Source organism: Schistocerca piceifrons, chromosome X (assembly GCF_021461385.2).
Source record: "Schistocerca piceifrons isolate TAMUIC-IGC-003096 chromosome X, iqSchPice1.1, whole genome shotgun sequence".
In the NCBI taxonomy this organism is placed as follows: Eukaryota; Metazoa; Arthropoda; class Insecta; order Orthoptera; family Acrididae; genus Schistocerca; species Schistocerca piceifrons.
Window position 1 is genome coordinate 928,950,169 of NC_060149.1, and position 22,520 is coordinate 928,972,688.

Here is a 22,520-nt window from a genome sequence, read left to right on the forward strand (position 1 = left end):
TAATACATGGTGTAATACTGTGAGGCATCTCATTTCAGATATAAAGAATATTATTTAGGACTAACCCAGAACCAATGGAGCAGTGTAATATTTTGTGTTAAATTCATCATAACTGCTATTTAATAGACTAAGTATTTTCACATCAGATTTATTTTAACCAACAAGCACTTTGTCAAAATTTAGAGCTTCATGCATCTTTTGAAGACAAAGCAGAGCGGAAGAAAATCTGCAAGTGGAAGTTATATTTTTATTCTGTAGCTACATCTATACCTTGCAAGTCAACGTACAGTGTGTGGTGGAAAGTACTACTGGTACCACTGTTTTCTCTCCCTTTGCTATTCCATTTGTGAATGGCATGTGGGAAGAATGATTGTTAGTAAACTTCCATATTAACTGATATCACTGATTTTCTCATTGTGGTCAGTAAACTTCCATATTAACTCTGATATCACTGATTTTCTTATTGTGACCATTTTGCAAGACAGATGTGGGAGGAAGTAATATATTGCCCAACATACTCTTGTAGACTTTAGTAGTAAAACTCTCTGTGGAACACAACACCTCTCTTGTAGTGTTTGTCACTAGAGTTTGTTGAGCATTTCTGTAATGCTCCCACACAGACCAAATGATGCCCTGACAAATCACACCATTCTTTGTTGAATCCTCTCTGTCTCTTCTACTAATCCAACCTGGTAAGGGTCCAAGACTGATGAGCAATACTTCAGAATTGGTTGAACAAGTGTTTTGTAAGCCACTACTTTTGTAACTACTTAAGACTCTTGCAAAGACTCCCAGTGTGGTTTCTGCTTTTCCTACAATTTGTTTTGCATGTTCATTCCAGTTTAGGTCACCCTTGAGTGTTTGTTACGCCTTGGTATTTTACGGTAGTTATAGCTTCCAGTGATTTGTCACCAGTATTGTAGTCATACAGTTGTGGATTTCATCATCTGTTTATGTGCAATACGTTACTCGTTACTTTTTTTTTTTTTTTTCCATTGAGGATCATCTGCCAGTCCCTGCACCAATTGTCAATCCTCTGCAGGTCTTCCTGTGATTTGCAACAATCTTCTGGTGTTTTACCTGCTTATAGACAATTGCATCAGCTGTAAAGTCTCATGGAGATGCAGACATTATCCACTAGATCTTTATATATAGCCCAGTCACATTACTTTGACCACTGCCCATGTTTGATGTCAACGTGCAATAACAGCTCACAGACGTCAGGTGGCAGCACTAGCAGTGGAGGGTATATAAAGCATGTAAAGGGGGGGGGGGGGGTTGTGGAAAACACAGCAGTCATAATGCAGAAACGGAGTGATATTTATCTAAGATCCAAACGGGGATGATCATTAGCTTTTGGGCCAGGTCTGGAAGCATTTCTGAAATGGTTAAGTTTTTAAACTTTGTGTCCTGCCATGGTTGAAATATAGCTGTGCCTGGCAAAATGGTGCTATCCGAAACCAGAGCTGAGGTAACTGTGGCCCATCACAGGCCATTGATGTCGGATGAAAGGCAGCTGCAGAGATGTGTATGGGTGAATAGACGACAACTGTTGAGTAACCAAGGGGCTACTAACATTGTTTTCTCAATGACTGTTCAATAAAGTCTGCTGCGTATGGGCCTCTACACCAGGTGCCTGGTTCATGCATCCATGCAGAGTGCTGTTCATTGGTGATAAAGGTGGGGTTTGCAGGCCAATACCACAACTGGACATCCACTGATTGGCGACAGGTGGCCATTTCAGATGAATCACATTTTGTGCTCGATCGGACAGATAACCATCGGCATGTACGGCGTGAAACATCTGAAAATGAACACCCTGCAATAACCATTGGAAAGGGTTCAGGCTGGAGGAGGGAATTTTATGGTCTGGGGAACGTTCTCTTCCTTCTTGAAGGCACAAGTATGCATCTGTCATTGGCAACCATGTCCACCTGTACATGCAATTTGTTTTTTCTCGGCACAATGGCATATACCAGCAGTGTGTTGCAATGCGTCACACAGCTTGTGGTGTATGTGTGTGGTTCAAAGAGCACCAGGATGAGTATACTGGACCCACCTGGCCACCCATCTCCACAGATTTAGAGCCAGTTGAGAATCCGTGGGACCACCATGATTGAGTTGTTTGAGCCATGGATTCTCAACTGAGAAACCTAGTACAGCTGGTCACGGCAACGGAGTTAGCATAGCTTCACATCTCTGTTGGTACCTTCCAGAACCTTATTGACTCTTTAATAGGTGTTTCACAGCGGTCCACACTGCGAAAGGTGATTATGCAGGCTTTTGATAGGTGGTCATGTTACTGTGACCGAGCAGTGTATATATTGTAAACACTAATGATCCTATTGTACTTCCTTGGTGTACGCCTTAAATTAATTTTATGTCTGTCGATTTTGTTTTGTTAAGAGCAACACATTGAGTTCTGTCACAGGGAAGTCCAGACTTTATTATTCTCACAAAATATGCACTGCTCTCCAGCATCTACCTTGAGCAAGATTTTGTCAGTGTTAAAGGCTGTTGGTAGAGATCTCAGGCTTCATATAATAAAGACAGTTTTTCTTTGGTGCCTTGATATTTATTTTATACCCATCATAATTAGAATTTAGCAACAATTAAGAGAAAAGAAAAATATTGGACTTGTGATAAAAACGGATCATGGTTTGATGTTTTGACCAACCTAATTTTAATTTCCCTTTTTGTCCCTAAATCACTCTCTCTCTTGTGATTCCATGTTTAAGTCTTTCACTTATGTCCTTGCCGCTATTTAACACTATTGTGGTCCAGCTATGTGGCACGAGTCAGTACCCATGTACTTTTGCAGTGCAGAAACTGTTAATGGTTTATACTAACTACTGCGGTTGTGTGTGTGAGATGTGCTTGATTGTGTCTGTCTGTGTCACATTTTTTGTTTCTTATCAGATTCTTTCAAAGCTACCTTTTTCATAGTTTCTTGTAGACTGGCTGAAGTGGAGGATAGTGAAGTAACTCTTCTCTCATTTTTGAGTTTCCTAGATTCTTCATATTCAGCACTTCTGAATCATCACTTTGAAGAAGTAATTGTTACCTCTTTTTCTTGAATAGCTTTTCTCATAAATTTTACACATCACAGTATTTGTGTTGACTTCACAGAAGTAATTCCAAATCACACTTCTTGTAGGCTTGATTATGATCTCTTTTCAGGCTCAGGAGTGGCCGATAAATGCAGACTGTCTCTAGGTTCTTAGAAAACCCACTAATACCGTGCTCACTGTGGACATACCTGAAGCAATTTGTAAGTAGTGGCATTCATGTGTGATGAGTTGACATAGCTTGGGAGATGATAATGTCTCTTGACCGTCCAACATTGTTGCTGCTGTATGACCCTGGCTTTCAGTCTCTTGAGCACTTCACAATAAAAAGCACTGTTGACAATTTAGCCTTGGGGCACAAACTCATGATGACATCGAAAAACACAATCAGCATGTCTCTCACCTTTGATTTGCTCATATGAGCCTCTTTTGGACATGGGATGCTGCGGTGTGCCATTTGGCACTCATGCACTTTGTCTCTGGCTCTTACTGAAACACTCAGGTTTCGTGTCCGGTGATAACGTCTTGGCAGGTGTCCACATGTACTTGCTTTTGAATGTCTGACAAAATCTTCGGGACCATCTTGGTGTATATCTTCCTCATCGACAATTCTTTGGTGATGATGTTGTGCACTGTCATTTTATCAAGTTCAGGGTCATCTGCTATCATCATGACACTCATCGAACGGTATGTCATCAATAAAACGTGCACACGGTTGATGTTTTCACCAGTTTTTGGTTGATGGGCGTCCGAACGGTCCTCGTCCTCAACGCTGTTCTGGCACTCTTTAAAGCTCTTCACCCACCTGAAAACTTGGGCTTTTAGCAGGCAATCATCACTGTAGGTTTGCCGACACATATACAATGTTTTTGTACCCAATTTTCATAGTTTCACACAACATTAGGTGACATAATGTTGCTCGATCATTTGCTGCATGTTGCGCCAAGACCGATGACTGCGACGTGTCCATTCAATGCACAGTGCTGCCGAGATGAGTCCGCAGGGGACTGGCACACATTTTCGTCCGGACCCCCCCCCCCCACCACCACCACCACCAATCCCCTCGTGGGAGTGCACACTTTGAAGTACAGTTGCGTCAGTAAAAAATCAGTCTCATTACTTTTTATACAAACCCTGTATGTCAGGAGAGGGCACTAGGTTGTGAAATAGGAGAAACAGTATCGTCCTGTAGGAGGAAACCATGCATACTGTAACTGTGGCTGCATGGTACATCATGTATTAGACCACAGTTTCTGTGACAAAGTATGATTGAGTAAATGGTCTCTAGCATGGAAACCATGTATTTCTGGAATTTCTGGACTTAAGTTCATTAGACCTTTTTTGTTCTGTATCCTCTCGTTGATCAACCCTAGAGTTTATACATAGTGGAAAAAAATCACTGTTGTGGGTTGGCAGGAGAGCCAACCCCATGTTATTAGAGGAAGCCAAAAGGCACGCGTTTTAGCTCACGCAGGCTGGCTTGAGGTCTGGAACAGGACAAGGAAATTAGACTTTAGAAAAAATGGACATAGCTGGTGGAATACTTAACTTTAATCCATTAATGATGAGCGTCGCTCTTGACTGTACATGACTCCAGTATCAATAGTAACTAGTACTGGCGCCTTGCTAGGTCGTAGCAAATGACGTAGCTGAAGGCTATGCTAACTATCGTCTCGGCAAATGAGAGCGTATTTTGTCAGTGAACCATCGCTAGCAAAGTCGGTTGTACAACTGGGGCGAGTGCTAGGAAGTCTCTCTAGACCTGCCGTGTGACGGCGCTCGGTCTGCAATCACTGATAGTGGCGACACGCGGGTCCGACATATACTAACGGACCGCGGCCGATTTAAAGGCTACCACCTAGCAAGTGTGGTGTCTGGCGGTGACACCACAATCACCCTGTATGTTTGCTGCTTGATGGGGATATAAAACAGAAGTTTTGTATGTCAGATGGATATGGTTCCAAAATGAAACTTTAAATGATACCAGCGAGTCCAAAGACATCTCCTTCCAGTGTCACTCACTCTGCAGGAAAATGGAAGGGTGAATACAAACCTCATCTTATAAGTGGCTCCATTACTCAGTGGAATACAATTGTGAATTCAGTACTGATGTGGAATAACAGAAGCTCATTGCTCAGGATGGGACCTTGTACTTTTCTTCAGGAGACACACTTTAAAGGCACCCAAACACCCTTACTATGAGGTTACACTGTGACCTTGATGGTGATAGATGGGACGACTGTGTTTATTAATAATATGTACCACTTCACACCTATCTCACTTACAACTGAAGTAAAAGCAGTTACTAGATACAGATGTTACTGAAAATAATGGTGTGATCTGTATACCTTCCACTACATTACCCTACAGGCATACAGGCTCTTGGAGACCTCAGGGAACTTGCCATCCCTTTTAGACTTTAGCATACACAATGAGCTATGGGAGTCTGATAACTTGCCCACAAGCCATCTTATAGAAAGCCACATCCACGTAGAGGACATATGTGTATTAAGCAAAGAGCAAAATAACACTGCAACAGTGTTTGACATCACCCATTAATCTTCTCTTCTGCTTGCATACTTTGAGAATACTGTTCATTAGGAAATTCTTAATGATTCCCACTCTTGTGACCCATATGAATTCACTTTCCTAAAAGAGCGGTACCTGAAAGAAGACTACCTAAATGAATGCTTAATCGAGTGAATTGGACACTTCATAGCCACCCAGCTTTGCTTGGATTCTTATTCAGCATTCAGAACATGATGGGTCATACTATTAGTTTGATTCCCAAGCTACTAAAGCATTCAAACTAAGATTATCATCAGTTTATGAGACATCTTGTCCCCTAGTGTAGTGTAGTGTAGTGGAAAATGCTACTCTGCAGTTTGGGACATCCATGTGGCTCCGCAGAAGTTTAAAGGTAGCTCATCAGTAGAAAATGTTGCAGCATTTCAAATTACCAGAGTAAGAGCCCAATGTATCATAAGAGGGAGCAAAAAAAGCTCTTGGAAAGAATTCAAACTCCATATTAATGTGATATACTGAGGATAAGTTTGAGACAAATTGTGATATACTGAGGATAACATTTTGTTTAGGACCATCCTTTTTAACCTGTCATTCAGAATTTATGCTAATGGATGAGGGTCAGTGATCTGGGCCTTCATTACACATTTCTAGCTCTAGTTCTTTACAGGTGAGGTGCTGGAGCTAACATGGGCTGTAGTTTCATTGCACTCAGTGACAATATTATTTGATAATTAGGTAAGGAGCCAAGGTAGAGGTGGGTTTCTTAAAAGAAGACATCTATATCACAGTATCTTTGGAACACTTTAATAATATTTTCAAGAAACCGTCTTCATTCTTAAAACATTATTGCAGGAAGGTGTGATGTGAAGAATTCAGTTTTTGAAGGATGCAAAGATAGAGAGATTTAATAATTTTCCTTTAACAGGTTTACATGCTGTAGCACAGGCAATAGCTGACTTCGTGAAGATCTATGTGATGTTTGTGATCTCTCCAGTTGTACATGGTGTCTCACCAGTATATTCTTTGCAGCATCGGTAGGATGGTGGTAGAGTCTGGACAGAACACACACTCAATGTTGTGCCGTCCTAGGATCCTGCCTATCTTATTTGTCACATTGATCACATACAGAATGTACACTGTTGCTAGGACGAGGCGTCTCATGCTCATCCTGATTTTGTGTTGGCAGTAGCTTTCTCAAAGTGCATCATACTTGCTGGTTGTTATAACCATTTCTTTTGAATGTGGTCTCGTAAGTATTTGAGCTATGCTGATGAGCTCTTAGTTGGATATAGCTGTGCTGTTCACCTATTCACAGTAGTTCATAGATAGTGTTATATATATGAGACAATCTTAGCAGCTGTCTTAGGTTGTTTGCAGATGACGCTGTCATTTGCCATGTAGTAAAGTCATCAGAAAATCAAAACAAATTGCTAAATGATTTAGAGGAGATGCCTATATGGTGCAAAAATTGGCAATTGACCCTAAATAATGAAAAGTGTGTAGTCATCCACGAGTGCCAAAGGAATCCGTTAAACTTCGGTTATGCGATAAATCAATCAACTCTAATGGCCATAAATTTAACTAAATACCTAGGAATTACAGATATGAACAACATAAATTGGAAAGAACACACAAAAAATGTTGTGGGGAAGGTGAACCAAAGACTGTGATTTATTCGCAGAACATGTAGAAGGTACAACAGATCTGTTAGAGAGACTGCATACGCTACACTTGTCTGTCCTCTTTTGGAGTACTGCTGTGCAGTGTGGGATCCTTACCAGATATGATTAACGGAATACATCGAGAAAGTTCAAAGAAGAGCAGCATGTTCTGTATTATTGAGATGTAGGTGAGCGAGTGCCAGGGCCATGATACAGGATTTAGGGTGTAGGTATTTCTCATTGCAGTGGGATCTTCTCATGAAATTTCAATCACCAACTTTCTCCTCCGAAAATTTTTTGCTGATGCCAACTTACATAGGTAGAAACGATCATTATAATAAAATAAGGGAAATCAGAGTTTACATGGAAAGCTGTAGGTGTTCATTTTTTTCCGCACACTGTTCGAGAGTGGGATAATAAAGAATTATTATGAAGGTGGTTTGATGAACCCTCTTCCAGGCAATTAAGTGTGATTTTCAGAGTATCCATGTAGATGTAGATTTGCCATATAAGGTGTTCAATGCACAAGAGAATCAAGTCACAATAAGAAAGTTCTGAGAAACTTGGGCATAAACATTGTGCTGAATAATTAATTGCAGGATAAAATTTACACCATTTTAAAATGTTTAAATGATAGAAGATATTTTGTATAATGTATTCTCACATTGAAGAAGAGCAAATTTAAGTGTTATTGCATGCTAACATGAATAACAAAGTAAAACATTGGACTTGATTCTTCTGTACTTACATCTTCCTCTTTATTCTAGTCTTCAGGTTTTATTTTGGAAAACAATAAAGAAAACACATTTCTTAAATAAATAGTCATAATTTTTTTCACTGTGTCTGCTTGTAACAGTGTTTGTGACAAGAAGTTAAGAGTTTAGTTTTGAAGGAAAATGTCTGTTTGCTCTTTCAAAGCTGAGTAAGCTCTTGTGGCAGTGTCACAGTAGGTTCTTGACAAAATAAAAACGCAGGTGGAATGTATAGCAGTAAATTCTCCATGTCCTTTTTCTTGCCTTTTATTACTGGTTGATGTTTGGTATAAAAATGGTCCTGTTGGATTTTACAAAAGTTGTTATGGGGTGGCTGGTCTTCTTTGTTAAGTTAGCTTTGTCAAATTAAACATCAGGGTTCAGAGTCTGCTTGAACAACAGGCTGAAAGGAGATTCTATTTCAAAATGTAACGGTCTCGTGATCAGCCAGGTGGTGCCGTAACCATCAACCATTTTTTTGTGTTCATTACTGGATTATCCAAGTTTCTGGTGGATACAATGTCTGAGAATTTCATTTCAATGATGTCAAATCTGGCAGGATGTTTTCTTTGCATGTCTAACAATATCCATCCAATAATTTTGTGTTTAAATGTGCAAAATTTTCCTACTGAGTTTCTCCACTAAACCAGAATCATTAACATTAGGTATGTAAGAATGTCCCAATAAAAAGAATTTGTTATTAAGGCTGAGACTTCACGTCCATATCTTGACATAACTTCATGAGAGGCAATGACATTTTAATGTTCTTTTTTGCCTGTACAAGAGTCTGGATATCAGACTATTTCATTATCTGTAGAGGTTACACACACTTATTAGATCTCACTCCAATCCTTGAGAAATATTTGAAGCTAACGCTTATAGGATTTCCGAAATTAATTCTTTTCTGAGACTTTATAATCGTACCTGACTGAACAAGTCCCCGACGGTACACATTTTGCCGACTGTAATCACTAAGTTTCCAGAAGGAATGGAACATGTTTCTCCCTCTTCTTTTTTAAGTTGTCTGTGGCATTGCAACTTGCTGCAGTGGCCAATAGCAGGAAGCCTTTTACCTGAAACTCTTACATCCTCCCTTGTAGTATATTCTCATTCACAGTTCCACTGCCGTTGCCTACTACATCTCATCCACTTCTCAGGATGTCAAGAATGTATTCTTCCCCTGCTGTCTGCTCCATCTTGATAGCAGACATTATTGTCAGCTGGTGCAGAAGCGCCACCTTTCATAGCAGATGTGTTGTCTCCTACATTAACAGAAAAATGTGCAATATAACATACAATGACTGTGAAAGTACAATAAAATATTGTTATCATACATTTAAGCTCAACAGACCAATATAATTATTAACTTGTTAGTTAATTTGAACTTATCAAATTTTTAAAGTAATTATTATCTTACCTGAACTAGAATTCTGATATTCCAGTGTGTTATCTCCCATGTCTTAAGATGAATCAGAAATGGTTCAAATGGCTCTAAGCACATATGAGGTCATCAGTCCCCTACACTTAGAACTACTTAAACCTGACTAACCTAAGGACATCTCACACATCCATGCCCAAGGCAGGATTCGAACCAGTGACCATAGCAGCAGTGCGGTTCCGGACTGAAGTACCTAGAACCGCTCGGCCACAGCGGCCGACGAAGGTGAACCACTCATAATTGTCAGTCCACTTCAGCGAGGGTTCACTCACTGACAAAACAAAGCATGCAAACTGTGCAATGGATATGTTCCCATTGTGCTCTGAACAAAAGACTGTTTTCTCTCGATGCTCAACAGTGTTGGAAATTCTATAGCAGTTATTTACAATATCTGGATATGAATTTATGTTCTGAAAGCAGCTTCATATAAAGTATTTAAAAGTTGAATATGTCCAAAATGGACCCTTGCACTCTGAATACCCCATATAACAGTAAGTGGAACAGTGACATCTTGGTGAAGAGATACACCACATCTACGCTCACCATCAGATCGCCTTCTCCAAGTTCGAAGGACCTGATAAACAAAGCTAGTGGATTATATTTTTGCAAGACCAGGAGGACATAGTGCTAAAAGGGATCTGAACATTCCCCTACCACCTGATGATGTGGGTACCAAAAAGAACATGAAAGGACACTCTAGTGCAGCAGTCAATCACTTTCCAAAAGTCACTTGAAGAGGGCAGCAAGTCTCGTGGCCAAAACTTGCACAGAACTAACTGTCCAACCCACTTGAACAATGAAGGATTCACATACTCTCTGGGAAAATCTCTGATAACATTTGGGGTTAATGTATGGTAATCGTCTTCTAAAACCTTTAGTTCTGTTAGTACACTTAGCTGGAGCATCTGACCATCAATTTCTGCATACCACACTGACAGAATTGCTGGACATGACCAAGTGAGGTTGTCCAGTTGTTAAGGCATTGGACCTGGATTTGGTAAGGAGCAGAGGTTAAACTGCTATTCTGCCACACAGAATAAGGTTTTGTGTAATTTTTCCCAAATCACCCAAGGCAAATGCAGGAATAGTTTGTTTGGGAAAGACATGACTGATTTACTTTTGTGGCCTTGTCCGTACTGAGAAATTGCCCAATCCCTCAATCCCTATGAACTCCTCGTGAACGGAACATTATCCCTCAGTCTTCCTTCATTTTCCTTTGGACACAGTTCCTCTTGACATGCACAGAAACCTCTCCTTCCAACCTTGTAGAGCTTCTGAATATTTCTGTGTTATTATGTGAAAACAAATAATTGTGTACTTCAACAAATGCTGAATAGGTGAAACATAACCTAGTGTGGGGCCAGCATTTCCTGAAATATAGCTTGCATTTAGCAGAAATTATGCTGGAGAAGTAACTTAGCCCTGATGCCAATGTGTCCCCTTCATTCTAACTAGATAAGAGAAATATGGGCACATACGGAGGCATGTAGATAGTCATTTTTCTCTCGCTCCATTTGCGACTGGAACAGGAAAGGGAATGATCAGTAGTAATATGAGGTGCCCTCTGCCATACACCATGTGGTGGCTTGTGGAGTACGTAGATGTAGATAGTTTCACAATGTGGCTAGGAACTTTTATTATTAGTTTGAAAGATGCTCTGTAATGGGCATTTACTGTCAGACCTCTCTGACCTGTGAGACAGTGTTTACACATGTAATTTAAAGTCATCCTACATGTTTTCTCTTAGCAGTTAACAAGCTTTTTAGTGAAAGTCTCAAGATGTATACAAAAGGAATAAGATTGTCATTAATTTGACTCATCATATATAGTCTTGGGTGGCTCAGTGGTCGAATGCCATACTATGAGTTTAGAGGTCTCCGGGTGAATCCCAGGTCAGTCAGCTACCATTTCTTACACTCTGGCAATGTTCATTTGTGTGAAAAATGCAGTGTTGTATCATGGTTTGCAGTCTGTGTTAAACTTAGGTAAGCCTTTAACAGGCTTGGTAAGCCAGTTCAAAGGTCGGAGGAAGAAAACGGCATACCACCTCCAATACGACTGTGCCTAATAAAGTACTGTTGTGTTCAAAACAATCTTCAGGTTGGTGGCAGCTTTACTTTGTGTTTTCATGAGTTGTAGACTGTGTTTTCCAAATTGTTCTCATTTTCCATGGTATTAAATCAGTGCTGTTGAATGATCCAATGCATTCTAAAATTAGTTTCTTTGAGTCACAGATTTTTCTTAACTTGGCATCTGCAGTTGCAGGACTATTGCACAACCATTGTAATGTGGTACTGTATTCCAGTAGCTTTCGATAAAAACGTGTTTCACCTGCAGCCAGAACCCTGATCACTATATTGTTTACAGCTGCAAAGGTAGTACTGTCACATAAGACTTAATGAGTGTTTCTGTTATGTGCATTGGTAGCTTAAAATAAGTGTGAGTTCTATTAAATATTAAAAATAAAATATTTATACTCCTGACACATGCTGCAAACACATAAGGCTGAATATCTAAGTTCAACAGATAGTAGGAATTGTTGATGGTTCATCAGTAACAGTTATTAATTTTATCGCTGTTAAAGGGTTATAAATCTCGGTTTTCCATTTAGAAGGATAAAAATTGTGTTATATGGTGTTAAATTGCGCAGAAATTTACCAACATAATCTGACTTCTGATGGTGCTAGACACTTCTATTCTGCTGTTCGAGTTATTTCCAAGTTCGAGTAGACACTTCTATTCTGCTGTTGGCAGTGCATCGTCATCAGAATAACACAGGCACTGCAATATCGTATTTATCTGCTGATACCGGGCATGCGACTTCCAAGCACAACGTCTGATCTGTATGGGAATACACATAATGGATGTGTGAGTACAGATCGTAGACATATGAAAGTTTAGGTCTGACCGTGAGTCGTGCATGGATAGCCAAATGGTAAGGTGACTGCTCGCGATAAGCAGGAAATCTGAGTTCTAAGTCCCGGTCCGGCACAAATTTTGATTGTCATCATTCCATTCTACACCTGATGGTAATCATTATTTGCAGTTGCGAATTCATCTGATGTGGGTGCTTTTCTGTTCTTGCAATGTGCTTATATATGCCAAAACACAGTTGGCACTCACTCTGCCCATGAACCATGGACATTGCCGTTGGTGGGGAGCTTAGCATGCCTCAGCGATACAGATAGCCCCATACTGTAGGTGCAACCACGACAGAAGTGTATCAGTTGAGAGGCCAGACAAACGTGTGGTTCCTGAAGAGAGGCAGCAGCCTCTTAGTAGTTGTGGGGGCATCAATCTGGATGATTGACTCATCTGGCCTTATAACGTCAACCAAAATGGCCTAGCTGTGCTGGTACTGTGAACGGTGAAAGCAAGGGGAAACTAAAGCTGTAATTTTTCCCGAGAGCGTGCAACTCTACTGTATGGTTTAATGATGATGGCATCCTCTTGGGTAAAATAGTCCCCCATTTGGATCTTCAGGTGGGGACTACTCAGGAGGACGTTGTTATCAGAATAAACAAAACTGGTGTTCTACGGATCAGAGCAATGAATGTCAGACCCCTTAACCTGGCAGGTAGGTTAGAAAATTTAAAAAGGGAAATGGATAGGTTAAAGTTAGATGTAGTGGGAATTAGTGAAGTTCAGTGGTAGGAGGAACAGGACTTCAGTTCAAGTGAATACAGGATTATAAATACAAAATGAAAAAGGGTAATGCAGGACTAGGTTTAATAATAAGTAAAAAATAGGAATGAGGATAAGCTACTATGAACAGTACAGTGAACGCATAATTAGCCAAGATAGACACAAAGTCCGCACCCACCACAGTAGTACAAATTTATTTGCCAACTAGTTCCGCAGATGAGGAAATGTGTGATGAGAGTAAAGAAATTATTCAGGTAGTTAAGGGAGCCAAATATTTAATAGTCCTGGAGGACTGGAAGTCAATAGTGGGGAAAAAGAAGAGGAGGAAAAGTAGTAGATGAATATGGACTGGGGGAAAGGAATGAAAGAGGAAGCTGCCTGGTAGAAGTTTGCACAGAGCATAATTTAATCATAGCTAACATTTATTTTAAGAATCATGAGAGAAGGTTGTATACGTGGAAGAGATCTGGAGATACCGGAAGGTTTATTGTTGATTATATGCTGAAGCCAGAGAAAATGGTATACCTGCCTAATATCATGTAGGACCCCCCCAAGCTTGCAGAAGTGCCGCAGCATTACGTGGCATGGACTCTACTAATGTGTGAAATAGTGTTGGAGGGAATTGCCACCATGAATCCTGCAGGGCTGTCCATAAATCTGTAAGAGTACGAGTGGGTGGAGTCTCTTGTGAACAGCATGTTCCAAGGCAACCCCAGATGCTGAATAATGTTCATGTATGGGTAGTTTGGTGGCCAGCGGAAGTGTTTAAACTCATAAAAGTGTTCATGGAGCCACTCTGTATCAATTCTGGATGTGTGGGGTGTCACAATGTCCTGCTGAAATTGACAAAGTCCATCAGAATGCACAGTGGACATGAATGGATGCAGGTGATCAGACAGGATGCTTATTTACGTCACATGTCAGAGTATATCTATACATACCAGAGCTCCCATATCACTCCAACTGCACATGCCCCACACCATTACAGATCCTCCACCAGCTTGAACAGTCCTCTGCTGACGTGCAGGATCCATGTATTCATGAGTTGTCTCAATACCTGCACATATCTATCTGCTTGATGCTGTTTGAAGCGAGACTCGTCTGACAAGGCAACATGATTCCAGCCATCTACAGTCCAATGTCGGTGCTGATGAGCCCAGGTGAGGCATAAAGCTTTGTGCCGTGCAGTCATGAAGGGTAAACAAGTGGGTCCTCGGCTCTGAAACCCCATATCGATGGTTTCATTGAATGGTTCACACACTGACACTTGTTGATGGCCCAGCATTGAAATCTGCAGCGATTTTCGGGAGGCTTGCACTTCTGTAATGGTGAATGATTCTCTTCAATCATTGTTGGTCCTGTTCTTGCAGGATCTTTTTCTGGCCACAGTGATTTCAAAGATCTTAGCGGATTGCCGATATTCACGGTACACTCGTGAAATGGTTGTATGGGAAAATCCCCATTTCATCGCTACCTCAGATATGTTGGGTCCCAACACTTGTGCGCTGACTATAACGTCATGTTCAAACTCACTTAAATCTTGATAACCTGCCATTTTAGCAGCACTAACTGATCTAACAATTGCGCCAGCCACTTATCATCTTATATAGGCGTTGCTGACTGCAATGCTGTATTCTGCTGTTTACATATTTCTATATTTGAATATGCATGCCTATACGAGTGTCTTTGGCACTTCAGTATATAATGGTTAGATAGAGATTTAGGAAACAGATTTTAAACTGTAAGACATTTCCAGGGGCAGATGTGGACTCTGACCACAATTTATTGGTTATGAACTGCAGATTAAAACTGAAGAAACTGCAAAAAGGCAAAAATTTAATAAGGAGATGGCACCTAGTAAACTGAAAGAACCAGAGGTTGTAGAGGGTTTCAGAGGGAGCAGTAGGGAATGATTGACAAGCACATGGGAAAGGAATCAATAGAAGAAGAATGGGTAGCTTTGAGAGATGAAATAGTGAAGACAGCTGAAGTCAAGTAGATAAAAAGACGAGGGCTAGTAGAAATGCTTGGGTAACACAAGAGGTATTGAATTTAATCGATGAAAGGAGAAAATATAAAAGTGCAATAAATGAAGCAGGCTAAAGGGAATAAAAACGTCTAAAAAATGTGATCGACAGGAAGTGCAAAATGGTTAAGCAGGAATGGTTAGAGGACAAATGTAATGATGTACAAGCATGCATCATTAGGTTTACAGAAGATACTGCCTGCAGGAAAATTAAAAAGACCTTTGGAGAAAAGAGAACCACCTGTATAAATATCAACAGCTCTGATTGAAAACCAGTGTTAAGTAAAGAAGGGAAAGCTGAAAGGTGAAAGGAGTATATAGAGGGTCTATACAAGGGAGATGCACTTGAGGGCAATATTATAGAAATGGAAGAGGATGTAGGTGAAGATGAGAAGGGGGATATGATACTTCACAAAGAATTTGACAGAGCACTGAAAGACTTGAGTCAAAGATGGGGGATATGATACTTTGCAAAGAAGTCAAAACAAGGCCCAGAGAGTTGACAACATTCTGTTAGAGCTACTGTTAGCCTTGGGAGAGCCAACCATTACAAAACTCTTCCATCTCATCAGTAAGATGTATGAGAGAGGCGAATTACCCACAGACTTCAAGAAAAGTATAATAATTCTAAATCCAAAGAAAGCAGGTGCTGACAGGTGTGAAAATTACCAAACTATTAGTTTAATTAGTCACAGCTGCAAAATACTAGCACGAATCCTTTACAGAAGAATGGAGAAACTGGTAGAGGCTGACCTTGGGGAGGATCAGTTTGGATTTCGGAGAAATATAGGAACACACAAGGGAATACTGACCATAAAACTTCTCATAGGAGATAGGTTAAGGAAAAACAAAGCTACATTTATAGCATTTGTAGATGTAGAGAATGTTGAAACTTCTCATAGGAGATAGGTTAAGGAAAAACAAAGCTACGTTTATAGCATTTGTAGACGTAGAGAATGTTGACTGGAATACTCTCTTTCAAATTCTAAAGATATCAGGGGTAAAATACAGGGAGTGAAAGGCTATTTACAATTTGTACAGGAACCAGATGGTTGAGGGTCTCGAAAGGGAAGCATTGGTTGAGAAGGGAGTGAGACAGGGTTTGTAGCCTATCCCTGATGTTATTCAATCTGTATATTGAGCATGCATAAAGGAAACAAAAGAAAAATTTGAAGTAGGAATTAAAATCCAGGGAGCAGAAATAAAAACTTTGAAGTTTGCTGATGACATTTTAATTGTCAGAGACAGCAAATGACTTTGAAGAGCAGTATCTCGAAAGGAGGATATAAGATGAACATCAACAAAAGCAAAATGAGGATAATGGAATGTAAATGAATAACTGATGATGGTTGAAGTAGGGAGGATATAAAATGTAGACTGGCGGCGGCAAGAAAAGCATTTCTGAAGAAGAGAAATTTGTTTACATCGAGTATAGATATAAGTGTCAGGAAGTCCTTTCTGAAAGTATGTGGATGGAGTGTAGCCAAGTATAGAAGTAAAACATGGATGATACAGACAAGAAGATAATAGAGGATTTTGAAATGTGGTGCTACAGAAGATTGCTGAAGATTAGATGGGTAGACCATGTAACTAATGAGGAGCTACTGAAGAGAATTGGGGAAAGACAAATTTGTGGTACAACCTGACTAAAAATCAGGACACATTCTGAGACATCAATGCGTCACCAATTTTAGTACTTGAAGGAAGCACAGGGGGGGGGGGGGGGGGGGGGTGTAAAAATTGCAGAGGAAGACAGAGATGAATATAATAAGCAGATTCAGAGGGGTGTAGGTTGTAGTAGTTATTCGGAGATGATGAAGCTTGCACAGGATAGAGTAGCATGGAGAGCTGCATCAAACCAGTCTCTGGACTGAAGACAACATATATTTTTGTTAATTGCAGCCTCTGTAGACACGGCTTTTCGAAAGTCAGACTGTGAATTAATCATACATATTACTCTTCTGTCAGTGTTCTATTTCTCCACTACCATGGTAAATGTTGACAGACAGATTAACCAATAATGTTTTATTGCCCTCCCCTTTTGGTATACTTGTTACCTCACCAGATTTCGGTAGACCTGTGAACCTACTTTTAACAATATTCTCATAAATAATTAGGGAGTTACATGAAAATTTATGTTCCTCTATCACAGGTTTCCTTATGTTGTAAGTCCTTTATATCTTTATATACAGGGTGGTCAGAAACAGTCTGAAAAGCTTGTAAGAGTGTTGCAGAGTAGGTTGTGCTGAGAAATATGTGTTAAGAAAAAAAATCAATATGTTGTGCTGTTTCTGAGTTAATTAACATTGAAGTTAGCCAATCAGACCAGTGTGCATTGAAATGAAAGTGGCTTACCAGGTCTGAAAGTAGGCAGACCGCAATGGCACCACTAGATTCATTTTGAAGCCCAGATTGTCTGTAATATTCCTTGTCATCCTGTGCATTCAATTGTATGGCAGCAGGATGTACAAGAGTATCATAAGCTTTTCATAGAAAGCAGTCAATTGTTTGTCTGTTTTCACCATTAGGAGACCTGTAGGGGACTCGGCCAAATCATTTCTTACATAACACCCCAACTTTTGCTTTTTAATGGTTAATCATATTAATACATGTTTCCATTCTCTCTACTGGTTGAGTAGAGATGTTCTTCTACAGTCTGTGTGAACCACTTAGATATAACCTGCATCCCATATTTATTCAGATGAGTAATTCGTTACTACTCTCTCCATATAGTACCTGCTGCCATTGTGTTTGATTATTGATACATACTTTGTAATGGCATTTAGAACTGGAATGTCACCTTATTGGCTCTTTTTGATGATATTTTGACGTGTTGTAGGTGTAAGTTTTAAACATTTTTTTTTTTTTTTTTTAAATAAAATTTTGTGCAGAAATATGGTTGCACAACAATTATCCTTTGAAAGCACACTGTAACACGTCATATCATTTGTTGAGAGGTTCTGAGTGATTATCCTGTTCCATACCAACCAGCAAGTGAGAGTGTTGTAAAAAGAGAAAGCTCAATATTAGAGTAAGTGCATGACCTATTTTGGGTGGTAGGTAAGGTCTGTGATTGATTGTATACATATAGATTGAGCTCCACGATGGCTTCTAGCTCCGTACCCCTCACGTTTGTTGTATTATAATGCCAACTATCAAAGTTTTGTTGTAACATAAAAGGTAATGACAGCAAATGTGCCACTTAAAGCAGTACGCATGCTAATTTACTTTTCTGTGTGAATATGGAGTCATTGTGTTCAAAGTGCACCAGCAATACTGTGTGGAAGGTATTTCCATAACAATAACATGGTCAAAAGTGCACACTTATGCAACTCTAATTGCACTATATTGATGTACATAGAATTTGTTGCTATACTGTAACTTTGTTAAACCTGTTTGTGTTACTTCATAATATTGTTACCAAATTACACATAGGAATGGTTATCAACATAGCATGGAGCTGCACTTTCTGACCTTTCAAGATTCCACAGCTTATTTATGGCTGCACGATGCAATGACATTTAACAGAATAAGTGCAACTAACCTTGTTAATTGATTAGAATCAGTAGGATGTTGAAAACTGTAAGCGACTGCAATGGATTGACATAATTGTGTTATGCAGTGTTGTCCAGACCGTACCTTGTTCTCAATGCTTGTGAGACATAACAGATTTCCCATTCCTCTCCAGTTGACTGTTGAGGACTGCATGTCATTTATTTAAGAGTGGTGAGACTAGCAGTATTTCAAATACCATAGATAAAGGACCCTGTTACTAGTTTTACTACATTTAAAAATAGTTGATATGAAACTAAAATTCAAGGTGAAAGAGGGAATGAAAAAGGAGTAATCAGTGTGAGTTAAGAAAATAATTTATATATCATCATTGAAGAAACAATATTGTATAACTGACTATTTTAATTTTCTGGGATTTACCATTCATTGTATGGGCTAAAATGTCGTGGTACGACAAACACGTTTTCCGTAGACCGATTATTCTACTCCAGTCAAACTCACTCACTAATATTATGCCCTTTCACATTGACAAGGTATAATGACATGTACTATCACATTTCCATTCCCATTTGAATTGATGGTGCTTCATTGGCTGAGCTTGGTGTAACACTGACCTCTGCAGTCACATGAGGGATCACTGACAGGTCTGTGTGAAGCCATCTCTGCTTGTTGCTGGTACACCATTCTCTACATTATCTGACTGGATACATTTGGACAGCTACTTTCACAAACATTGGTTTGTTTTTTATCATCGTACTCAATTTGAATAGTATTAATTTTGTCAACATATCAAACAGGGCCAGCCATGGTGGCCGAGCAGTTCTAGGCACTTCAGTACAGAACCGTGCGGCTGCTACGGTCGCAGGTTCAAATCCTGCCTCGGGCATGGATGTGTGTGATGTCCTTAGGTTAGTTAGGTTTAAGTAGTTCTAAGCCTAGGGGACTGATGACCTCAGACGTTAAGTCCCATAGTGCGTAGAGTCATTTGAGCCATATCGAACAGGAATAAATTATACAAAAGTATACCATATTTATGACATTACTGTCCTTTTCAGTCAGGAGCTGGGTATGGATAGACTTTGTTATGATTACATTACGGCAGACAAAACCTTTCCACTTGATATCCAACTTTGCTGACTTCACATAACATATTATGCAGTGCAATTTAGCTTTTGCAAAAATGACCAAAGCTAATAGTTTCTACTGCATAGTTGATGCCCCCACCAATGATTTTGGAGGAAAGAAAACAAGGAATTCCTCTGTAACTCCCAAAGTGCTCTCATGTGCCTTGAAAATAGCAGCATGTGTTATGTTGCTTTTGAGAGGCATTATATCTTCACAGCTTCTCAGTTATACAGAGATTAATATTACTCTAATCTGCAAGATGTCAATTGATTTACATTAAGTGATAGAAAGGCAGCAGAATATCCACACTTTTTACTGTGCAAGTAATATGCTGAATGATAGTGGCAAGAAAGTGTTTAATTCTTTGAAAGTCATCTACATCTGTCTGGTGTGAGTAAACAGTGGAGGGTAGCTGTTATTGATTATTGGCTCCAAAATTTCAAGTTAGTGTTAACATATACAGTGTAATTGAATTGAGAACTTAGTTGGAAATCCTAAATTGTTTGTTAGTTATTACTGTTGTAATTTCTAAAGGTAATATAAAAAGTAAAAAAAGTATACTTTTCTCAGTTACATCACCAGTTTAAGATCTTAGAATTAATTTGTTAGCTGCCATGAGGCTGCTGGTGGGCACAGCAGAGCCTTATGCCTGATGCTGTGGCTTGGCCTGGCAGTGAAACATCCATCACCAGCCATGCAACAGCCATATCACAACAATCACAAGCACAGGAGGGTAGCTGCACTCTGAGAATGTGGGCTGTGATGACTTATATTACAAAGTAATATTAAGCCACTAGAAGTGTAGTACTAAAGGAGCAGATTGATGTGGTGGTTTTCTATGGTGATGGAAAGTTGTTTCAGCAAGTCCTCATAAAAACAGTACCCTCACTCTGTATGCTAGTTTCCAAATAAGTGTGTAGTGAGCTCATTGTTTAAAATTTCAATATTATCCTAATACTATTTACTGAAGTTTTACTCAACAGCTGTATGATTGACAGAAATTTCTGACAGCATCTGTTATCATATATATGTCCATACACGCTCCACAAGCACTTGAGTGCACGGTGGAGAGTACTTAGTACCTATATTAAACATTCTGTCCTATTCTATTTGCACATGGAATGGGGAAATAAACAAATATGATGCTTTGTGCACACCATAATCTCTATTCTCATGGTTCCTGTGAAAGATATATGATGGAAGCAGCTGCACTTTTAAACAGTCTGCCTCAAATACCAGGTACCAGGTCCCGAAATTTCCATGACAGTGTTTTGTGAGGGTAATGTCACATTTGTTCTAAAATATTTCCATGTACATTCTCTCAATATCTCTTACATTTTAGTTTGGTCTCTACCAGCTATTTACAACGCATCTGTTAATACATTTGATGTATGCTGCCATAACTACTTGATATGAATTTCAAACAGTGGAGCAGAACTTTAGAATGGTTTAACTGCCATCACATATGCAATATCCTCGAAAGATTGACCACACTTTCCCAGAATCCTTCCAATAAATTTTTCATTTGCCACCTGTACTACCAATTATACATTACTGTGTTTACCTTTCACTCCAAAGGCTGAGATGTTATCACACAACTCACTCAGGGGCAGCCAGGCATGTTGAAATGTACTTGTACTCTGAAAACATTACCAGGGCATAATTTTTCTCTGTAGCCAGTATTGTGGATCCTGTAGCAAATTTTTGGTGTGAAGTTGTAGTAGGATCCATTTTTAAAATCTGAATCAGCATCACGTCTTTAATCAAAGGAGGTAGTATTTCATAAAATATTTGGTGTGAAGAAATAACTAATGTCAATTTCTACTCTAAACCATATGTGACTCCTTCGTAATAATGCTTTCCCTGTTGTAAGTAGTATGTGCATAAAGTAAATGAGAACTCTCACGGTTTCGTAAAATTGTCAAAGGTTTGGCTCTTTTTTTTTTTTTTTTTCTTCTTCAGGTATTTCCACGGTACAAGTGTTGCTGTGCGTACAGTAAGAACACTTCACGTAGGTGAAATGGTTTCTGAAAATTATGGCCCAAATTTTATGCAAGTACACAAGGAAGAAAGGCAGAATATTCTGAAAGATCAGTATTGGTTTGAATGTAAATGCATTCCTTGCATTCAGGACTGGCCAACTTTCGTAGAGATGGACTCGACTGTTCTGAGGTTCAGATGTGACGCCGGTACAAACTGCAACAATGTTGTGTGTGTTCCGACATCAATAGAGCATTGTTTCGTACAATGTACTGAATGCAAAGGCTACACAAACATTCTTAAGGGCCTTAAAGCACTACAGGTATGTAATAAATATGTAAAAGTTATGTTAAGATGTCCTAGAATTCTGCTCGAATGTTGGAAACAAAAATCGTGTAGGAATATTGAAACTGTCAAACACAAGAAATGGGTACAAATATATACTTTCGATTTGCTTATACATCTCTCTCTTACATGTAATTTTTAATCATTAAATCTACAATCTATTTTGTTGTAGGGATAATATTCTTTCACGGTTTTGATAGTAATTGATGTACAAAACGTATTATAGTAACCATAAATATATGTAGTTGTAACATTTTCAGTACGACTCTACCCTTTTGCACAAAATGTGTTTCAAAGAGTGTTTCAATGGTTCATTCACATGAAGAGAATAATATAAGTAAAATACTGATTGGATTTTTGTTACATTTGTGTTTCTTATAATATTAGAAAACGAGTATCTTTGTGCTGTAGATCACCAGTCTTCATTTGGAGTCTTCCTAG

General features: G+C 39.3%; 1 protein-coding gene across 3 annotated transcripts in view; it reads left to right on the plus strand.

Moving 5' to 3' along the window:
- LOC124721249 (SET and MYND domain-containing protein 4-like) overlaps positions 1 to 22,520 on the plus strand; it is a 139,468-nt gene that overhangs the window by 92,777 nt on the left and 24,171 nt on the right. For 2 of the 3 annotated variants that reach the window (XM_047246113.1, XM_047246112.1), the window contains exon 8: positions 21,717 to 22,056. The exons of the other annotated variant lie outside the window; for it this stretch is intronic. In XM_047246113.1, coding sequence (XP_047102069.1) covers positions 21,717 to 22,056 — 340 coding nt within the window. The remainder of the gene's footprint in view (positions 1 to 21,716; positions 22,057 to 22,520) is intronic. 3 annotated transcript variants of the gene reach the window in all.